At 36.5% G+C, this 19,960-nt stretch overlaps 1 protein-coding gene across 1 annotated transcript in view; it reads right to left on the reverse strand.

Annotated features, from left to right (window-relative positions):
* Positions 1 to 3,923: 3,923 nt before the first annotated feature.
* LOC136856969 (protein sax-3) overlaps positions 3,924 to 19,960 on the reverse strand; it is a 74,814-nt gene continuing 58,777 nt past the window's right edge. The window contains exons 19-22 of the mRNA XM_068230016.1: positions 14,597 to 14,734; positions 9,269 to 9,516; positions 6,110 to 6,377; positions 3,924 to 4,574 (exon numbers count right to left, since the gene is read on the reverse strand). Coding sequence (XP_068086117.1) covers positions 4,360 to 4,574; positions 6,110 to 6,377; positions 9,269 to 9,516; positions 14,597 to 14,734 — 869 coding nt within the window. The 3' untranslated portion in view covers positions 3,924 to 4,359. The remainder of the gene's footprint in view (positions 4,575 to 6,109; positions 6,378 to 9,268; positions 9,517 to 14,596; positions 14,735 to 19,960) is intronic.

The raw sequence follows: 19,960 nt of genomic DNA on the forward strand, positions 1-19,960 counted from the left end.
GTAATGGGCATCTGCTAGTCCAATTCATTTTACCTAGAGAGAGAAGAAGACAACCACCCTGCCTTACTCAATGTTCTAATTAAAAGGGCAGATAATCTCTGTCTGAAACAGACAGTGCACTGGAAACCCACCTACTTGGAAGCCCTCTAACTTCTACAGAGACAGAAATATGGAGTGATCAGAGTGTAGGTCAAGTGAACAAAACAAATATGGAAACCTCCTTGTGTGAAAGAGGAGCTCCATCACCTGAACATGGCCCTATATGTGATTGAGTACAACTAGGGTCAATACAGTAGATCTGCTAACACAGATACACAGCAACCAAGGAACAGGTAGAGGAATAGCACTCAACAACAGCTATCATACAGTATGTATGGTTGCCATGTCCATTGAATTCTCTACTGGCATTAAAGTGAGAGGAAGGTTTTCAAAACAAGGTTAATCTTTACCTTGCAGGCCCACTCTCTAAATGATGCAGATGGACTTCTTCAAAACAAGTACTGTTACCTCTACAATGATGTTAGCGTTTCCAAGTATCTAAAAGCAGTATGAATGTATTTAGCTCTCTTTAGCGCTTTCAGATTTTTACGCAAATGTATCCACATTTGTTATGGAGCGATTTGAAAACAAAAATGTGGGAAGTGGCCAGTCAAGGGAGACTGGAAACCCACCTACTTGGAAGCCCTCCAACTTCTACTGAGACAGAAGTATGGAGTGATCAGAATGCAGGTCAAGTGAGCAGAAAGAATATCAGAACTTTCTTGTGTGAAGGTGGAGCTCCACCACATGAACAATGTGAAATTAGAAGCCCAGCCATGCTTCGTTAATGGCTTTGAAGGGTATTACATGACTAAAGCAAGTGTTCCAATAAACAAAAGGCTCCCAATTGGGGATCTAATGGACATTACAACTTTAAAATGAAAAGAAGTGCTGATGGTCCTTGGCTTGAAGTCCGCCTGTCGGTGGGGCAGTAGAATATCATCCACGGAATCTCCTGCCTGTCGTAAAAGGCAACTGAAAGTGTTCCAGAGGCTCTTAACTTGGGAGTGTTCATTGGCAACCATGCGACCCTTACCTGAGTCTTGGCACTGCTTACACTTACTTGTGCCAGGATCCTCACTTTCAACTGTCCTATCCGAGCTCTCTCGGTCAACTCTTATTCTTTTCTAACCCCAACAATATTGGGTTCGTGGGGCCTAGGAAGTCTTTTATTATCTTTCCCTTCCCTCTTTTGCCAACACCTTCATTTGTCGAAGGGTTGGACCTCTTCTATTTTTTCTCTCTGATTATTGTTACCAGAGGATGGTTGCCCAGTTGAACTTCCTCTTGAAACAGTAATCACCACCAGCACCACTGTTAACAACTGGCATTAAATAACACAAATAACAATGTAGGGAGTGTTCTATACTGTATTTTAACTTATCAGCAATTGAAATAATTAGCACAAACTCAGGCATGGTTCAAAGTTTAATTAAACACTCAGCCTGCATTAAAGGACAATATATCGTACACAAAGATAATTTTGGCAATGCAGCACCCCTCGTAGTTACTGCTTTTGATGCTCAAATGTCAAACCCCAATTCTCATGGGCCCAAGTATAAGTAAAATATAATGCATTTTATTATCACATCTAGGAAATTAATAATCCTAACACATTTGAAATCAAATGTGATATTATCAATTAATTGTAGGTTGTAATATAAAAAAATTCTTACAGATCTCTAAATAGTACTAGTATCTATTCTTTTCCCTGAACTATTAAAAGAACACAACAATGCTTCAGAAGTAATTGTATTGCACTGGAAGAAATTAACCTTAGGCTACTTCTTTCACAAGAATGATGTGAAATCATAGGAATGAGATATGATTTCCATTTTTTTCCCTATGAGCATCATAGATGTCACAGATGTCAAGCATAAGTCTGCTTGTTTTTCCCTTCTGTGTGATTTAAACTGGGATTTTGTATTCTTCAGCCATGAAGTGTATACTGTACAGCTGAAAAATATAGTCCATTATTTATAAGCAGAGGATATGAAAACATTTTGGAAAGTATCATCTCAAGGTTATGTAGATAAGAATTAATATTAATAAATGAAGATGTTATATTATTTTGATTTAGTGAAAACGGTACTTCTTTCACAAGAATGATGTGAAATCATAGGAATGAGATACGATTTACAGTTTTTTATCTGTGAGAATCATACAGATCTCAAGCATAAGTCTGCTTGTTTTTCCCTTCTATGTGATTTAAACTGAGATTTTATATTCTTCAGCCATGAAGTGTATACTGTACAGCTGAAAAACATAGTCCATTATTTATAAGCAGATTATGTGAAAACAATTTTGGAAAGTATCATCTGTAGGTTATGTAGATAAGAATTAATATTAATAAATGAAGATGTTATATTATTTTGATTTAGTGAAGAGATGACAAAAAGTTTCAAGAACAGCTAGATACAGTGAATGGAAAGACTGAAGAATGAGGGACGAAGATCTAGTGATGACACAAAGAAAGAAACAAACAAATAAACAAACAAAGAAAGAAACAAAGAAACAAAAGGAAACAAGAAACAAAGAAAGAAAGAAAGAAAAAGTAAGAAAGAAGGAAAGAAAGAAAGGGAAGGTCTTATAAAACTAAGGGTAAATATATGGATTAGTTGCAGAATTTTGAGCACTTGGGAAGTGAAGTATTAAAAAATGCAAGACTGGACACTGAGATTAACAATTCAAGCTAGAGGATGTTTCTCTCACAGTGTACAAAACTCATTATGGAATAGAGAGAGTCAATGAAAACAAAAGCATCTAAGATGTATTACATGAAGGACTGCTATAATCCAGTAGTCCAAAACCAGGACATAGTTTACCTGTTTGTGCAGCTGATGTATGGGAGCATTATTTATCATAAAAAAGTAATGTTAATGAATTTGTATCAACTTCATTTATTTATGAGTACTTCAAAGCTGTGAACTTATAATGCAGAAAGCATTTGTATACCACATGAACTTCTCAAAGGCAAGAACATAAGAAAGGAACTTAGTGCGATTTTGATTAAGCCTTGCACTTGCTACATTACATGTACAGGTTAATGGCCTACTTTCCTTAGTTCTTCTTCTTCATCAAAAATAACTACAGATTTCTTTATGAATTTTATATTCTCAAAATTTTCGAACTTTGTGTCTGCCAAAATACCTCCAGTTTTACAAAATGGTGAAGGATAAAACTCTCATCCAACTTGCAGGTTGTATTTTCTCTACAATAAAATATTGTAGAATCTTGTCCTTTTGGTCCAGATACTCTTCTTACACTATAAAATCACAGATTGTATGTGAAATCCATTGCATAAGGCTGGCCTTATTACATACCCACAACAACATATGGAGCAAAAACTTGGTCAATAATAAAAAGAGATAAGAGATTAATACATATGCCAGAAATTAAATTCTTGAGAAATAGGGTACAGTAAACAAGAAGGGAAAAAATATGGAATGAAATTAAAACAGGAAAATTAAGTGATAAATAGAGAAAGTGGGTTTAGTTGGTTTGAATACGTTAAAAAGTGACAAAATAATGCCAAAGCTGAGATGATTGTACTTAGCCCAAAACAGCATACCAGTAAGACAGCAGAACCTCTATTGAAACATAGTACTTGATTGGGAGTGCTGGAATGATAGAAAAAAATGGAGAGGAACCATATTTGCACCTGCCGGACCTTAGCTGGAAAACGGCAATTGATGATGATGGTGATGATGATGATGATGATGATGATGGTTGTGATTTCTTTGAAGGGATAAAGGAAATTGATTCTTTGATAGTCTTGTCTTAAACTTGTTATGCATGTACCATAGAAATCTGTATGTAATTCCTTTTGGTTTTATTCAAAGCCATATATTTTGGTTATTAAAACAGCTATTACTTTTCAGTTATTTTTAATAGTTGTCATATTCACATCTCTCTTATTATACACAGTCATACAACATTCTATATACAGTTAGTAGAAATAGTTCTTTCCTTAGGTACACTGAAAAACACCATCTGTTGACATCATAGACTACACCACAGTAATCTGAGACAATGAAAACATAAACAACATTGGTATGTCAGACCAACAAGTATAAAAATGTAATCTTGTGGTAGGTACCTAGACTTTTAAGAATTCTTGTGGAAGAGCTCCATTTGTCGATATTGGGGGCTGACCATAATCTTGCTGTCTTCATTACACACGAAAATAAATGGCATTATTCACAAATTGCTACTACAGGTTAGTTTTTAAAATCTGTCGGTTATCTCAGTGTTAAAAATGCACCTTCAAAAATTTTATTTACCCATCACAGTTTTGTCACATTTTTATAAAGGAACAATTCATCGCACTGGCTGAGTTGTATTTAAAGTTCGAGTGTCACTAGTTTCACCTGAACTGGAACTTGTCGTAGAAGTTCCAGCATTAAGAGGAGGTCCATTTGAGAACACGTTCGAAAGCTTATTGAGCCGCTGACTGCCTGCAGTACTTCCCAGTGTGTTGCTGTGGGATGATTGAGATGTAGGATAGTTGGGCTTTGCGTATGCTGGAATATCATCTGTCAATAATATAAAATTTCAAATGAGCACAATTCTATAGCTTCCAACAAATCCTCATAAACATGAATTTCATAGGACTCACACGTTACTTTTAGGCTATCATTAAAAAGAAAACATTGAAATATTTATCATTCATCCAAACAGCAGCGGTGGCTCATGGACATTGAAACAAATGGGAACAGAATGGTGAGTGAAGTATGGAGATATGGTGTTGAGGACACAATGAAACAATTTTCCTTAATAATAATAATAATAATAATAATAATAATAATAATAATAATAATAATAATAAATAAATAAATTTCTCGGAGTAAGCTACCAGAAATCAAACACAAGCACTTGAAGATGGTAGCTAATAATGCTAACTAACTACATTCCTAACAGGGTCTCTCTAGCTTCAGTCTGGTTGTTATGGAGTGACAGTTGTTACACTTTGGAGGTGAAAAAAAAGTATTAACAATTCTGAGTGCTTCCCTGAATCCTCATTTCAACATAAACATTTAAGAATTCACCTCAGATTGTCACACTTTAGGAAAAATGGAATATGTTCATGCTTTCTTAAATTTTGTATGTAAAGGACTCATACTTGTGATGATGTTTCAGAAAAAAATTTTAGAAAGTATAATAATATCCTTACCATGTATTCTGAAATTTCTATAAAGATGCACCAATAGTTGTGAGACAGAGCTTTAAAGTTATGGGTCAGGAGAGTTAAATTTGTTAAGAATGGAACCATACTTTTCAGTGTTGACTACGTTAATGAAGCTTTAAAAATTTTCAGTCTCTAAAACACTAAATATATGCATTATGCTATAACATAGCTGTAAAATAACACACACTAATAAACAAAGAATGACATTTTTGATTCTACAAGAACATCTACAGATACATTTCATTTTTTATTTATTAGTGTGTGTTATTTTACAGGTATGTTATATGTGTTACACTTAATATTTTCAACAGACAAAAAAGCTTTACACTTTCATTAATGGGAAAGTTAAAACCAACTCCTCAGTAAATATAGTGACCTTTTAAAACAAGAAAAATGGGTTAACCATTTTCATACATTTCAAAAGTCTGTCCAAAGGTTTGAAGAGTTTCTTAAAATTGTAATTAAATAATTCAAGGTGTATGGGTAAAGTATGTAACAAAGGGCAACTTAAATTAAGCAAAGATGCAAAGGGCACACGCAGACAATAATGAGCCCAGGCTGAAAAGAAAAACATTGTGGTGTTACATTTTTATTAACAAGAACAGTAATTAGAATCCTATAGCTCTGCCTAGGTTAAGCTGCACTTCATCCCCGTCAAATCTGATTTATTTCCTGTATTCAAACTTTGAATACTTAATGAATAGGAATTTTCTAAATTATTACCTTTAAGAACAATACTAGAAATTACTGATCTGGCAATTTATCACCCACTAGATGATCTGAGGAATTTTGAAAGCTATTATTTTAATGGATAATTTTAGTCAAAGGTACTATTGTATTTCCTTTTTATAATGCAAAGGTTTTCTTCTCGCTTCTGCTCACCTTTTGCAGAATGTTGAGGGGTGACGCTCTGACTTGTATATGGACTTCCGTCATTGAAGGATGAGTCTGCGCTTGCATTATTCCTATGCTGCACTCGATTTGGCAGCAAGTGGTGTGGTGGGTGAACACAGCTGTAACTAGAGTCTGTACTATAGCAAGGAGACACTGGACGTCCATTGTTGTTGAGAGCTTCACCTCGATGCTGATAAAGTTGACAGTTGTGGCGACGAGTGTTCCCACTTGGAGCATGAGAACAATTTCCAGTGTTCTGAAAATATATTAAACATCAAATGTCACAACCACCAGAAGTAAAATTGGAGGAACTCCCCCATTCAATCAGAGAATAACAAAGACGATGAAAATATGAAATGGCGCATGGCTTTTAGAGCCACGAGTGTCCGAGGACATGTTCGGCTCGCCAGGTGCAGGTCTTTTGATTTGACGTTCGTAGGCGACCTGCGCTTCATGATGAGGATGAAATTATGATGAAAACGGCACATACACCCAGTCCTCATGCCAGCGAAATTAACCAATGATGATTAAAATTCCCGACCCTGCCGGGAATTGAACCCGGGACCCCTGTGGCCAAAGGCCAGCACGCTAACCATTTAGCCATGGAGCCAGACACAAAGACGATGATAACAACAATATCAACAAAAAATAATAAAGTAAAAAATCAAGCATACATAATACTAAGTTGTACTTAAATCAGAATTGCAGCACTTTGAGTACTGATTTATCATATTTCAGTTGTGATTTTACAGAATAATGTTACATTCAAGGTTAAAACTATTCTCATCCAAAGGCCATCTCTCCAAGATACTGCATATGTCACACAATAAACTTGGGTGCCTATTTATTACAATGCTATTTTTGCATTTCATTATTATGGGTCAAATGATGATGATAATTATAACACTAACTAGTACATAAGCCTGCCTTTGACAGTTGAAATTACTCTCTATGAAGTAATTGGAAATCTTAAATGGACTATTAATATATCTTATGAATAAAAGTTACACTTTCCAGGTTTTATACGACATTCAAATGGAATCAAAACAGGTATTATAATATTTCCTTACAAATAATATGAAGTGCAGTTGTAGCTCGGAGTTGTTCAGCAATAATAACTAAGCCAACAGTGTACAGTTATCAGTTGACCTACATCAGGTGACAATAAAAACATCTAAACAAAAGGTCTCCAGCTCAAGACTGTTTTAACGATCACCACCTCACATTTTTTAATTGTCATCATGCTTTTTAAGAAAAAACATTTTAACTATCACTTCATATTGTGCGTCTGATGTTTTTAATTGATTATATATGATATGTCTTACTGAGGATAAACGTATGCTGGGTTGAAACATGTCTATGTAAAGTTTCATCTTAATTGGATGTAAATATCATAGTATTGACTAGAAAGATATCAACATAAACTTTTACAATTTTGTAAGATATCCAAAATGTTCACCATCAACAGTGTCATATGTCCTCACTCCATATGAGCACTGCGGAGAGGTTTGGAATTTAATCCAGGCTTTTCCCCTACCCTGCCAGCCAACATTCTGATGGTAGAAATATTTTCAATAAATGGGACTCAAACCTGCTAAGACGGTGTGAGACCATATACAGTAGACCTAATGCACTAACAACCATGGCCACCAGGTAGACTGCTCTATCATGTGCTTATCGATAGAGATAACCCCAGAATGGAAAAAAATTATTCATTCCCTTCACTCAAAGATAGTAGCCTATTTTTCACTGAACAGTTCAAGTATGATAGTCATCATTGCATTGTTCTTGTAATCCCTAACTGGTACTGGTAACTGTTTAACTCTCTCAAATACAGTATATCTGTGAAATGCAATAGATGCCAGGATGTATGCAGTTCGATATCATGCCAATAGATACAGCTGTGTACCTAGGTCATCGTGGTGAATATGTGACAACAACTTCACTGATAGAAACACATTTTTCTCAAAAGAAAAAAAGTACAAATGTTATGGTATTAAGAGGTTCATTGTATTATTCTTGTAAATAAGACATAATGTATAACTGGTACCAATTTCAGCTGTTGAAACATTCTCATTTTCTCAACATTGCTGTAAATAACAGATAGAATTACCAACTTTTTATATAGAGAGAGGAAAGTCTTTTCCAATTTTTCTTTGGTGGAAAAGACAGTAGCTGACGACACATTGAACAATCAGCTATTATATTCAGAAGGCAAGAGGCTTTTGGGATTCAAACACAAAACCTCTTCATTTACGATTGCCAACGGACAGCAGAGTACCATAAAACTAATACTTCAGTCTAAGGTAGAAATAACAGGCGCCAGGTAATATTCTCCACAGTGCCTATGTGCTGCTGCATGAGGTGGCATCAGCAGTTAAGTTGACATCACGACTGCTGCCGCTTGTATCAAAACAAAACAAACAAACAACAGACAGTAAACATTAAACTTTGTACTCACCACAGCAATTCATAACAGATGCTGGAAGTGTTGTCCTTGTGTTCGAAGACAGACTTCAACACGTCTACACATATTGTTGAAGACTTTCACTAAAGTTTCTTGCGTAATGGACTGCGCATAATTAAGTTCATGAATCGTTTTTCGTCTGTTAAAAGCGTAGGCCTGCCTGTTCTCGGTACATCGTGAACTGAGCCAGTCACACGAAGTTTGCTGATCAAATCCTGAACAGTATCCGGTTTGGACTTTTTCAATGAGGAAAATGTGCCTGAAATTTTAGTTTTACATTTTCTGTAAACCGATCGCCTTCGCAAAAAATGTATTCTCCCAAAAAAGCTCTCTCTTCAATAGTAAACATTACCGCTTGTACGCTGTTGCTCTATTCGTATAATCTATCTGAACGCTTGCTGAATGCAATACACAACAACCCTGCACTGCTATCCTGTCTACCTTTGCCTGTTGTTGAGTGAGCGTGTCTGGTATGACACTGTGCTGCCAACTAAACTGCTGATGCTACCTCATGCAGTAGCACATAGGCACTGCAGAGAACATTTCCTGGCGTCCTTTATATTATGTAAATCCAACACTGTTGGTTGCAACATCCATAACCTAAAATGTAGAGAAACAATTGCATTGAACTGTGCTTTTACAGGTGAAATAATCAAAGGTCAAAGACTTAAATATCTTACTTGTGAGGGCATGTTCCTAGTGTGTTGCACCAAATCAGCAGCTTCTGCATACAGACAGCTTGATTCACTACAAGAACAACATGTATCACTGGCATCGCCACTGCTGCAGCTGCCCCGATCTTCATCCCAAGAGCCTGCTGTGGTTGAGTCCTCACCCCCTGGACTTCGCCATCGCTCACAATCACTGTAATCTGCAGCACCATCCATATCCGAATCACATGGTACACAGTGATGCTGTGACATATTACCTGCGTAATTAAATTCAAATTATTAATCACAAATAGGCTACAAATATTCATCTGAAATTAAAGCTTTGAAATGATCAGTCCTTAAGTGTATTACATTTAATTTCATTATATTTCTCGGGTAAATGTGAAGGAAGCATGCAAGAAAAACACAAACTGTATACTGTACATACAATAACAGACTGACCGTGGTGTCATGAGCAACATTCACATATAGAACAAGATGGTATGAAAAGTAATGAGTCCTTGGTGAAAATTCTTGATGATGGGCATTATGTCCAACTGTCACAAATATAATACATAATATAATGTTCGTTGCATTAGTAGAACCATGTGATACATTGTGGAATCAATCTTGTCTTTGATTAATATTAAACTTGTAGTGACAGTGAATAGTATATGTAAGAAATTGGCAGAGGGGGATATCTCTGAACTAAACCAATAAATGCAGGGACCCTGCAGTTGTTTGAACTGTTGATGTGGATCATGTGATTAAATCAATTTCTTCACCATCAAAATAGAGGTAGTATGCAGAAGGTTGTTTCGGATATATCTAAACAATTCCCTCCTTTCTTCTGTCCACAGCACTTGGGTACGGGATCTAACGTTTTCTTAAAATCTCTTCGTGGTCTTGATCCTCGACTTGTAAGCATCCCTGTTGCTGAATTCCGTTCCTTGTCCATGAAAATTGCTGTCCAGGTCCTTCTTCACCTCCTGGTGCCAGCGCACTGTAGTTTTCCTGGTCTTAAAAAATCTTATCTGATTGGTCAGTCTTCCTGGGTTCATTCTGTAGATATGTCTGAAGAACTTGGCTCCCCTCTTTCAGATGGTATCTGAGATCTTTTCCATCTTTGGATATAATTCTTGATTTCCTTTCTTTCTATATGACCCTTCCTCTATTCTTTGCGGTCCCAGAATCTTTCTCTCCACTAGTTCCAACTTCTTGCCAATCCTGATTTTATCACGTTCAAACTCTCAAGCTGCATATAAAGCCTCCAGGCAGATTACTGTCTGGTAGTGTCCAAGTTTTGCATTGATCGAGATATTCTTATTGTTGTAAGTGTTCATAGTTAGTTTATATGCCTAGTTCATCTTGTTGATTCTCGATAATAGTCTCTCTCTTTCTGACAGGTTATTGTCTATTCACTTCCCCAGATGTTTGAATTTCTCCACTTTCTGAATCATTTCTCTCTCAACTCTCATCCATCTGGATACTGTTTTGATCTTGGTCATGTATTGTATCTTCTCAAAGGAGATCTGTAGGCCTGCCTTACTTGCTTCTTCTTAGAGCTGGGCAACTTGATTCTATGACTCCAACAGAACCACAATGTTATTATTATTATTATTATTATTATTATTATTATTATTATTATTATTATTATTATTATTATTAAGATGATGGTGATGATTGTTCTTTAAAGAGGCCTAACAGCTAAGTCATCGGCCCCTAATGGTATGGGGTGTAACAAAATGCAAATTAAAACTTCAAAATTTATCCACTGACTAAAATCTAAAACGAATGATGATGAGAAAATGATCGTGAAACAAAAACAATCAGTGGATCAAATTAACAATGTCTTAATCATTGGGATGATGCTTGTTATCTACAGGGGTCCAAAATCCAGGTCACCGGTCCCTCACAATGGTACTAATCACAGGTAATGTGGACTCATGGCGTGTCTCACATGGTGCTACTAATTACAGGTAACGTAAATCCATTGTATGTCGCACAAAATGGCACCACTCGCAGTCAACACAAACCCATGGAGTTTTGCACGTAGGGGCACAACTCACAAGCAGTGCAGACCCATGTTGCTCCTCACATAGTGGTACTAATCACAGGCGCCGGTATTCCCGTCATGTTCCTCACTTGGTGGAACTAATCACAGGCCATATATACTCATGGCATCGCTCACATAGTGGTACTAATCATAGGCAATGCAGACCCACAGTGTATCACACATTATGGTAATGCCCACAGGCAACACAAGCCTGTACTACATAATGGTACTACTCTCAGGCAACACAGACCAATGGTTTTCCTCAAATACTGGTACTGATTATGGGGGTCAGCCAGACCCATGGTGTTTCCCACATACTAGTACTAACCACTGGCAACATAAACCCATGGTGTTCCTCATAAAGTGGTACCACTCAAAGGTGAAATGAAATGGCGTATGACTTTTAGTGATGGGTGACCAGGTGCAGGTCTTTTGATTTGACGTCTGTAGGCGACCTGTGCGTTGTGATGAGGACGAAATGATGATGGAGACAACACATACACTCAGCCTCCTTGGCAGTGAAATTTACCAATGATGGTTAAAATTCCCAACCCTGCCGGGAATCGAACCCAGGATCCCAGTGACCAAAGTCCAGCACGCTAACCATTTAGCCATGGAGCCGGACTACTCATAGGTAATGGAAAATGCTAAATTCCCATGGAGGGAATTAGATATTTTTCACCAATAGAGCATGTCAAAAACATATCAGATGTAAGGCTTTTCAGGCGTTTGCTCTATTAACCAGTGTTTTATCTTAGGTTTGACACTAGACTCATCAGAGTGGGATGTGTCAGACCCTACCCACTGACACTGGGGTGTATGCAGGTGAACTTATCAGAAGCCCTTATAAGACAAAACTCTGGTAAATAGAGCGAACGCCTGAAAAGCCTTACATTTGATATGTTTTTGACATGCTTTATTGGTGAAAAATATCTAATTCCCTCCATGGGAATTTAGAATTTTCCATTCGGAATTGCTAGGCGGGCAATAATTCCATTGCAGAGATTTATCTCCCGTATGCAGTTATCAGACTGTGCCTCTTATAAGGGCTTCTGATAAGTTCACCTGCATACACCCCAGCGTCAGTGAGTAGGGTCTGACACATCCCACTCTGATGAGTCTAGTGTCAGACCTAAGGCGAAACGCCGGTTAATAGAGCAAACGCTTGAAAAGCCTTACATCTGATATGTTTTTGACAGATCTATTGGCGAAAAATATCTAATTCCCTCCATGGGAATTTAGAATTTTCCATTCAGAATTGCTAGGCGGGCAATAATTTCATTGTGGAGATTTATCTCCCATATGCAGTTATCAGACTGTGCCTCTTATAAGGGCTTCTGATAAGTTCACCTGCATACACCCCAGCGTCAGTGGGTAGGGTCTGACACATCCCACTCTTACGAGTTAGTGTCAGAACTAAGACAAAACGCTGGTTAATAGAGCAAACGCCTGAAAAGCCTTACATCTGATATACTCATAGGTAACTCAGACCCATTCTGAACACAGTGGAACCGACCAGTGGAGCACACATGATGACCTCTATCATAAACAACACTCAGATCCACAGGCTCCTCACATAATGGTACTGCTTTTATATAACTTAGACATTGTGGTACTAGACGCAAGTAACGTCGACCCATGGTGTTCCTCACGTAATGGTACTGATCACAATTATTCTCACGGTTCTAATTTCATCATCCCTTGGACGTCCCTTTTAGTAGCCTGTTATGGCAGGCAGGGGATACTGTGGGTGTAGTCTTCACCTGTGTCCCCCACCCACAGGGGGTATTTATTATAAAGATCATGTGCACAGTTTTATGGGACAGACAAGGTATTTAGCTCATTGGATTCTTGCCTCAGAATGCAACAATCAACAAAGATGGCTACCATGTGATGCTACAAATTCTGCATCACACGATTTGGAACAAAAGGCAAGGAATGTATTCCCATGGAATCATTTTGCTTCATGACAATTCCAGATCACACACAGCCAGTCAAACCAAGGACCTCATATCAGGGGCGTAGTCAAGGGGGCTTTACTGGGGGTTAGAACCCACCCCCATGGAAATTTTACAAAAAAAGAATAACAGAAACTGATGATAAATAATAAACAAATGAACATTCAGAGACAAAATTGTAGAACCAATAGATCTGTTGAATATATTTTCTAAGTACCTCAAAAGTTGAATTTTAAATTGTAAACTGTTGTAAATTGTTGACCTTTATCATATTGTTCTTGTTCTGTGTTTACTGCAATCTGAATATCAACATAATTCACTTGTATCAGTGTCCTTATAATGACAAGTCTTTCATGCATGCACCACACATGCACAAGCAACTTCTTTGTGTGCTACCATAATTTTGTAACTATAACACCCCCCAATCGGCCGATCCTGGCTACACTCCTACTTCACATCATTTGGGTGGGAACAACGGCAGCAAACTCCTACAGTCGTGATTTGGTACCAGGTAATTTCCATCTTTTTCTTCATCTGAAGAATTTCCTTTGTGGCAAGCATTTTGATGATGATGATGGTGGTGGCGATGATGATGATCTCAAAGAAAGAGTACAGATATTTTATCACAGGTGGTGGCATTGTACAACAAAGGCATACAAAGTGTGGCCCCCATTATGACAAGTGCCTAATGTTGGTGACTATGTGAAGAAGTAGTTTAAAGTGTATAAAATGTAAAGAAAAGTAAATATTTTAAAGTAATGTTGTGTTTCTTTGAAAAAAAGTCAGTCCTTAACTTAAAAAAATGTACCTAATATTATTCTTCAATCAGGTTGAGCAGATTATAATTATTAACTTAAACAGATAGAAGTGGGGGGGAAATGGGTAGATAAGGAAAGGAATTGGAAAGGAAATTAAAACAGTTTGGAGAAAAGGTATAGCAAATGTTCAGGTATGAAAGTGAATTGGAGTGAAATACAGTATATATGTACAGTAAACAGATAGGGAGCAGTGACATGCCACATACATGGATAGAGTACACTTACGGTACCTACAGAAAAAGTATAGTAGTACGGTAATATTTGTCAGAAGTTGAAATAGAAAATTGCAGACAATTATTTGAATGACTGATGGTAAGACACTCAGTTCCATTTGTTTACCCAGTTGCTAGTGTTTTACACATGCTGGACCATTCATAAATATATTGATTTTACTCAAATTGTGTAGAACAGTGACAAAAATTTGTTTCTTTGTCTAATAGAGTTGACAACAACTATTTCTTCTTTCAGGATGTACAGTTAGTTTGACTACTTGTCTATAGATATTCTTTAAAGAAAAAGAACATACCTAAATCCAATGCAAACTGTGCAGCTACACTGGGGTGCAGCCTCGTACAATGTGGCTCCGAGGCTAGACTAGGAAGTGAAGACTGAATGCCCTTATCCATTGGATTGTTATTTCCACAATTGGGTTGGGACACTGGGCCTGTGGTAATATAATTTCAAGAATAAATTAGGTATACCAATACATAATAGACTCGGCATCTATAAATTTCTCTCTAAATAAAGTAATAGTAGCCATAATGAGATGCACAGACATACACTAATTAAAACAAGAATGAATTTTTAGACAATCTGTAAATAGAATCTAAAAAGGCAGGAATAAATAAAGAATTCAGAATATCCAATGCTAATAAAATAGTATTTGTACTATTTTCAATTGATAACAAGTAAATATCATTTTGAAATTTACTTTGCCTTTCTGAATATAATATCTAATTGATGAACATTTTTTTGCCTTCTTTAAATGTCATTTCCTTTTAAAGACTGTTCATTGTTTTAGTCTAACTCTTTTTGTAAGAAATGTATTACATTTCAGATTTGTATGAATACCCTCAATTAAAACAATAAAGCATATAATATATTCAATTATAATTTTTGTCAATAAACATCGAATTGATTTTACTTTGAATCAGGCAAACCAAAGGCAAAACTAGGCTCAGTCATATTCCTGTATTTTATGACATAAAATGAAAATGGTCAAATGTAAAGGTTTGGAAATCAGTGTATAAATTGAGGGAAAGAGAGATTGGAACTTAATTCTCAATTATTTTCTGGATGATTAGACTTATGGAAATAATATTCACAACAAAAATAGTAGATACTCTTTTGTTTCAAACGTATGTGTCTTACTTATAATGGAAAGGGAACAAATAAGCGTACAGTGCAAATTAAACAATCAATGAGCTTGTTTCTGTTTCCCAGTTTCATATGGAGGCAAGCAAACACACTCTCACTGATGCAGGAAGTAGAAGATGAGAGAAAGCTGGATAAAAGCAAGAAAAAGGAGAAACAAAATTAATGTAATGGAGATGGGCAGCAGATAATAGTATGATGGTGTGATGGAACATCATGGGGATCACATTAAGAAATTAGGTGTTAATATAAGGGAAGATCTTCATTAGGAAAATCAGATAAATGAGGTTATAAATAAAGGTCATAGATTGGTTCATATTGTTGTGAGAGTATATAGGGGTTTTAGTAAGGATGTAAAGGAGAGGGTGTATAAGTCTCTGCTAAGACCCTAATTAGAGTATGGTTCCTGTGTATTGGACCCACACCAGGATTGCTTAAGACAGGAACAAGAAAAGATCTAAAGGAAAGAAGTACAATTTATTTTGGGCGATTCCCAATAACAGAGTAGTTACAAAAATGTTGCAAACTTTTGGCTGTGAAGACTTGGGTGTATGGAGACGGGATGCTCAACTAAGTGGTATGTTCAGATCTGTCAGTGGAGAGATGGTGTGGAATGACATTAATAGACGAATAAGCTTGTGCGGAGCTTTCAAAAGTAGGAGTGATCACAACATGAAAATACAGCTGGAATTTAAGAGGGCAAATTAGAGCAAATATTCACATATATGACAAGAGTAAGGGAATGAAATAATTTACCAAGGGAAATGTTTGATAAATTTTCTAATTCTTTAAGAAAGGACAGCTATCGTGGAAAAGGTATAGACACCCGAGTTAATACATTAATAAAACGTTTATCCTTTGTCCCATGTACAAACAAACTACACCAAAATTTAGCTTATGTTATTCATTTAATTACGGGGAGTGGAAATTTTTATTGTACCCAGTTAAAATTTTAATGCAGGTTGAACAAAACAAGTGCCGGTAATTTTTTTAATTTCGAATGAAGCACTCAATTTGAAAATTCATATCTTGAAAAGTATTGATCTGATCATTACCAAACTTTAATACGTCTTAAAGTAACTTATTGTTGATCTGTATACCAAGTTTTTATTCCACCTGATATTTGTGGATAAGGTTGTTGTACATTTCTCATTAGTGCATGATCATAGCCGTAAAAAATTTGGTTTGTTATGAAGCTCATGAGAATGTTGGGCTAAAATTAAAACTGCCTTTTGCCTCAATGCAATTGTTGATTTTATATTGATTCATATGTTTTGAGAGAAGCAAGCAGCATATCGGCCGAGCGGTGTAACCCAGTTGGCCTATTCGCCCTGCCAACTGAACTCTGTCACAGCTCTGTATCAGCTTTGAGTCATGTAGAGCTACGTCGCAATGAATGTGTTGTGGGGTGAGAAAGTGGGATAAGGGAATAACATGCTAGATATTATTATTTCGCCATTGTAAAGTGAACATGCTAGATGACAAAAAGTGGCATTTCCCCCCACCCCCCATCAGCCGGAACTTTAAATACAAGACATTTCAAACATATTCCACCATTACTATAGATACCTTGAAGAGAGGATGCACATTGAATAATTTCAATGACCTGGCCAGTAATCGAATCCAGGACCCTTGTATCAAACAACCAACATGCTCACCGTTCAGCAACGGAGTCTGACAGAGAGTACACCAGGGAATGCCCAATTGATGTTCAACCCGGTAACGTTGCTAGGGTTTCCAGGGCCAAGTACATCATTCTCACTGTCCGGTAGGCTCCTTTTTTCTCACACAACCACCCAATCTATATATATAAAATAGATTGTCCTAACTGACTGACTGACTGACTGACTGACTGACTGACTGACTGACTGACTGATTCATCATCGCCGAGCCAAAACTACTGGACATAAAGAAATGAAATTTTGGGCATAGATTCATATTAAGATGTAGGTGCTCGCTAAGAAAGGATTTTTGGATATTCATTCGCTAAGGGGGTGAAAAGGGGGTTGGAATTTTAAAATGAGTGTATCTATATCTCAAAACTTTGAAAGTTTACAGATGTAAAAATTGGTATTTAGAATCTCCTTTAAAAATAAGGAAATACGTATTTTTTTGTTTTCAGATAATCCCAATAGGAGGGGTGAAAAACGGTAAAAAAGGGGGTTGGATGCCTTTAATCAGAATACCGGTACTTATATCTCAGAAACTGAAGATATTACAGACCTGAAAATTGGTACTTTTGATCTCTTTTAAAAATAAAGAAACACGTATTTTTTTGTTTTTGAAAAATCCAATTAATGGGAGGGTGAAAAGGGGGGTGAATTTTTAAAAACAGTGCATCTATATCTCAAAACTTTTAAAGTTTACAGATGTAAAAATAGGTATTTAGAATCTTCATTAAAAATAAAGAAACACGTATTTTTTTGTTTTCGGAAAATCCCAATAGGAGGGGTGAAAAGGGGGTGAAAATGGATTGAATGCCTTGAATGAGGATACTTATATCTCAGAAACTGAAGATATTACAGACCTGAAAATTGGTACCTTTGATCTCTTTTAAAAATAAACACATATTTTTTTGTTTTTGGAAAATCCAAATAATGGGGGTGAAAAGGGGGGTGAACGTTTAAAATGAGTGTATCTATATCTCAAAACTTTTAAAGTTTATAGATGTAAAATATGGTATTTAGAATCTCCTTTAAAAATAAAGAAACACGTTTTTTTTTGTTTTCGGAAAATCCCGATAGGAAGGGTGGAAAAGGGTGAAAAAGAGGTTGAATGCCTTTAACGAGGCTACTTATATTTCAGAACCCGAAGATATTACAGACCTGAAAATTGGTATTGGGGATCCACTTTAAAAAAAAAGGAAACATGTATATTTTCGTTTTTGAAAAATCCGGATAATGGGGGGGGGGTGAAAAGGGGGGTGAATTTTTAAAATGATTGTGTCTATATCTTAAAACTTTAAAAGTTTACAGATGTAAAAATTGGTATTTAGAATCTCCTTTTAAAAGTAAAGGAATAAGTATTTTTTCGTTTTCTGTAAATCCCAATAGGAGGGGTGTAAAAGGGTGAATAGTGGGTTGAATGCCTTTAATGAGGATACATATATCTCAGAAACTGAATATATTACAGAACTAAAAATTTGTATATGGGATCTTTAAAAATAAAGAAACGCGTATTCTCGGAAAATCCAATGAAAAGGGGGGGGGAAGAATTCTAAAATTAATTGACTTAATTGTATGAGAATACATACATCTAATAAAAACTAAAGTTGTTACGGACGTGAAAATTGGTATTTTGATCTCCTTTAAAAACAAAGAAATATGCGTTTTGTGGGGGAAACCATCTTGGGGGGGCGGGAGTGGAAAGGAGTTGAATTTCTTTCATGAGGACACATAAATCAAAAACTGAAGAAGTTAGAGTCGTGATAATTGCTATTTAGAAGATCCTTTACTATTAAAGAAACAAGTATTTTTTGCCGGAAAATTCACTTAAGGGGGGGGGGAGAAGTGTGAAAGGAAGTATAAAAAGCGAATTATTTTTATGGGGATACTTATATCTCAAAACTCAAGGTAATAGACGTGAACATTGGGGTTTGGAATCTCCTTTAAACATAAAGAAACACTCCTTCTTTTAATTTTTTTTTTGGGGGGGGGGTAAGTAAACTTAACGGCGGTGGGGTGTAAAAGGAGGTGAGACCAATTGATTTTGCTGTTCATAATGTACTTATAAGGAGCCTCCGTTGCTCTGGCGGCAGCGCGCCGGCCTCTCACAGCTGGGTTCCGTGGTTCAAATCCCGGTCACTCCATGTGACATTCGTGCTGGACAAAACGGAGGCGGGACAGGTTTTTCTCCGGATACTTCGCTTTTCCCTGTCATCTTTCATTCCAGCAACACTGTCCAATATTTTATTTCATTTGTCATTCATCGATCATTGCCCCAGAGGAGTGCTTCGGCAGCCGGCACAATTCCTACTGTCGCCGCTAGATGGGGCTTTATTCATTCCATTCCTGACCCTGTCGAATGACTGGAAACAGGCTGTATATTTTCGATGTACTTATTCTGATCATAAACCGATCTTTTTAATCTTTCCTGGGTTCGTTTTCAACAGCCAACTTTTCCTTCGGAGAACGTTCTTATATTACAGTAGATTCTCCTGGCATATGAATAAAAATTTAAACACATTTGAAATAAACGATAGGAATGAGATTGACCGTCCAATTGTTCACCTCTATAATAAGGTCAATAATGCACGGAAGTATGTCATTCATATCGCCAGAAATCCCGCACACTTGCCTACGCGCGACATTGGTGCTGGTCACATTCTCAACAATAACAATGGCAGCAGATGTAATTTACCGCCAAGTAGCGGTCTTGCATCTTGCTGTGGGGTCCAGAACATCTATAATAATAATAATAATAATAATAATAATAATAATAATAATAATAATAATAATAATAATAATAATAATAATAATAATAATAATGTTCTGGACCGTCGTCAAATGTGCGGCCC

The sequence above is a fragment of the Anabrus simplex genome, chromosome 1 (assembly GCF_040414725.1).
Source record: "Anabrus simplex isolate iqAnaSimp1 chromosome 1, ASM4041472v1, whole genome shotgun sequence".
Lineage (NCBI taxonomy): Eukaryota > Metazoa > Arthropoda > Insecta > Orthoptera > Tettigoniidae > Anabrus > Anabrus simplex.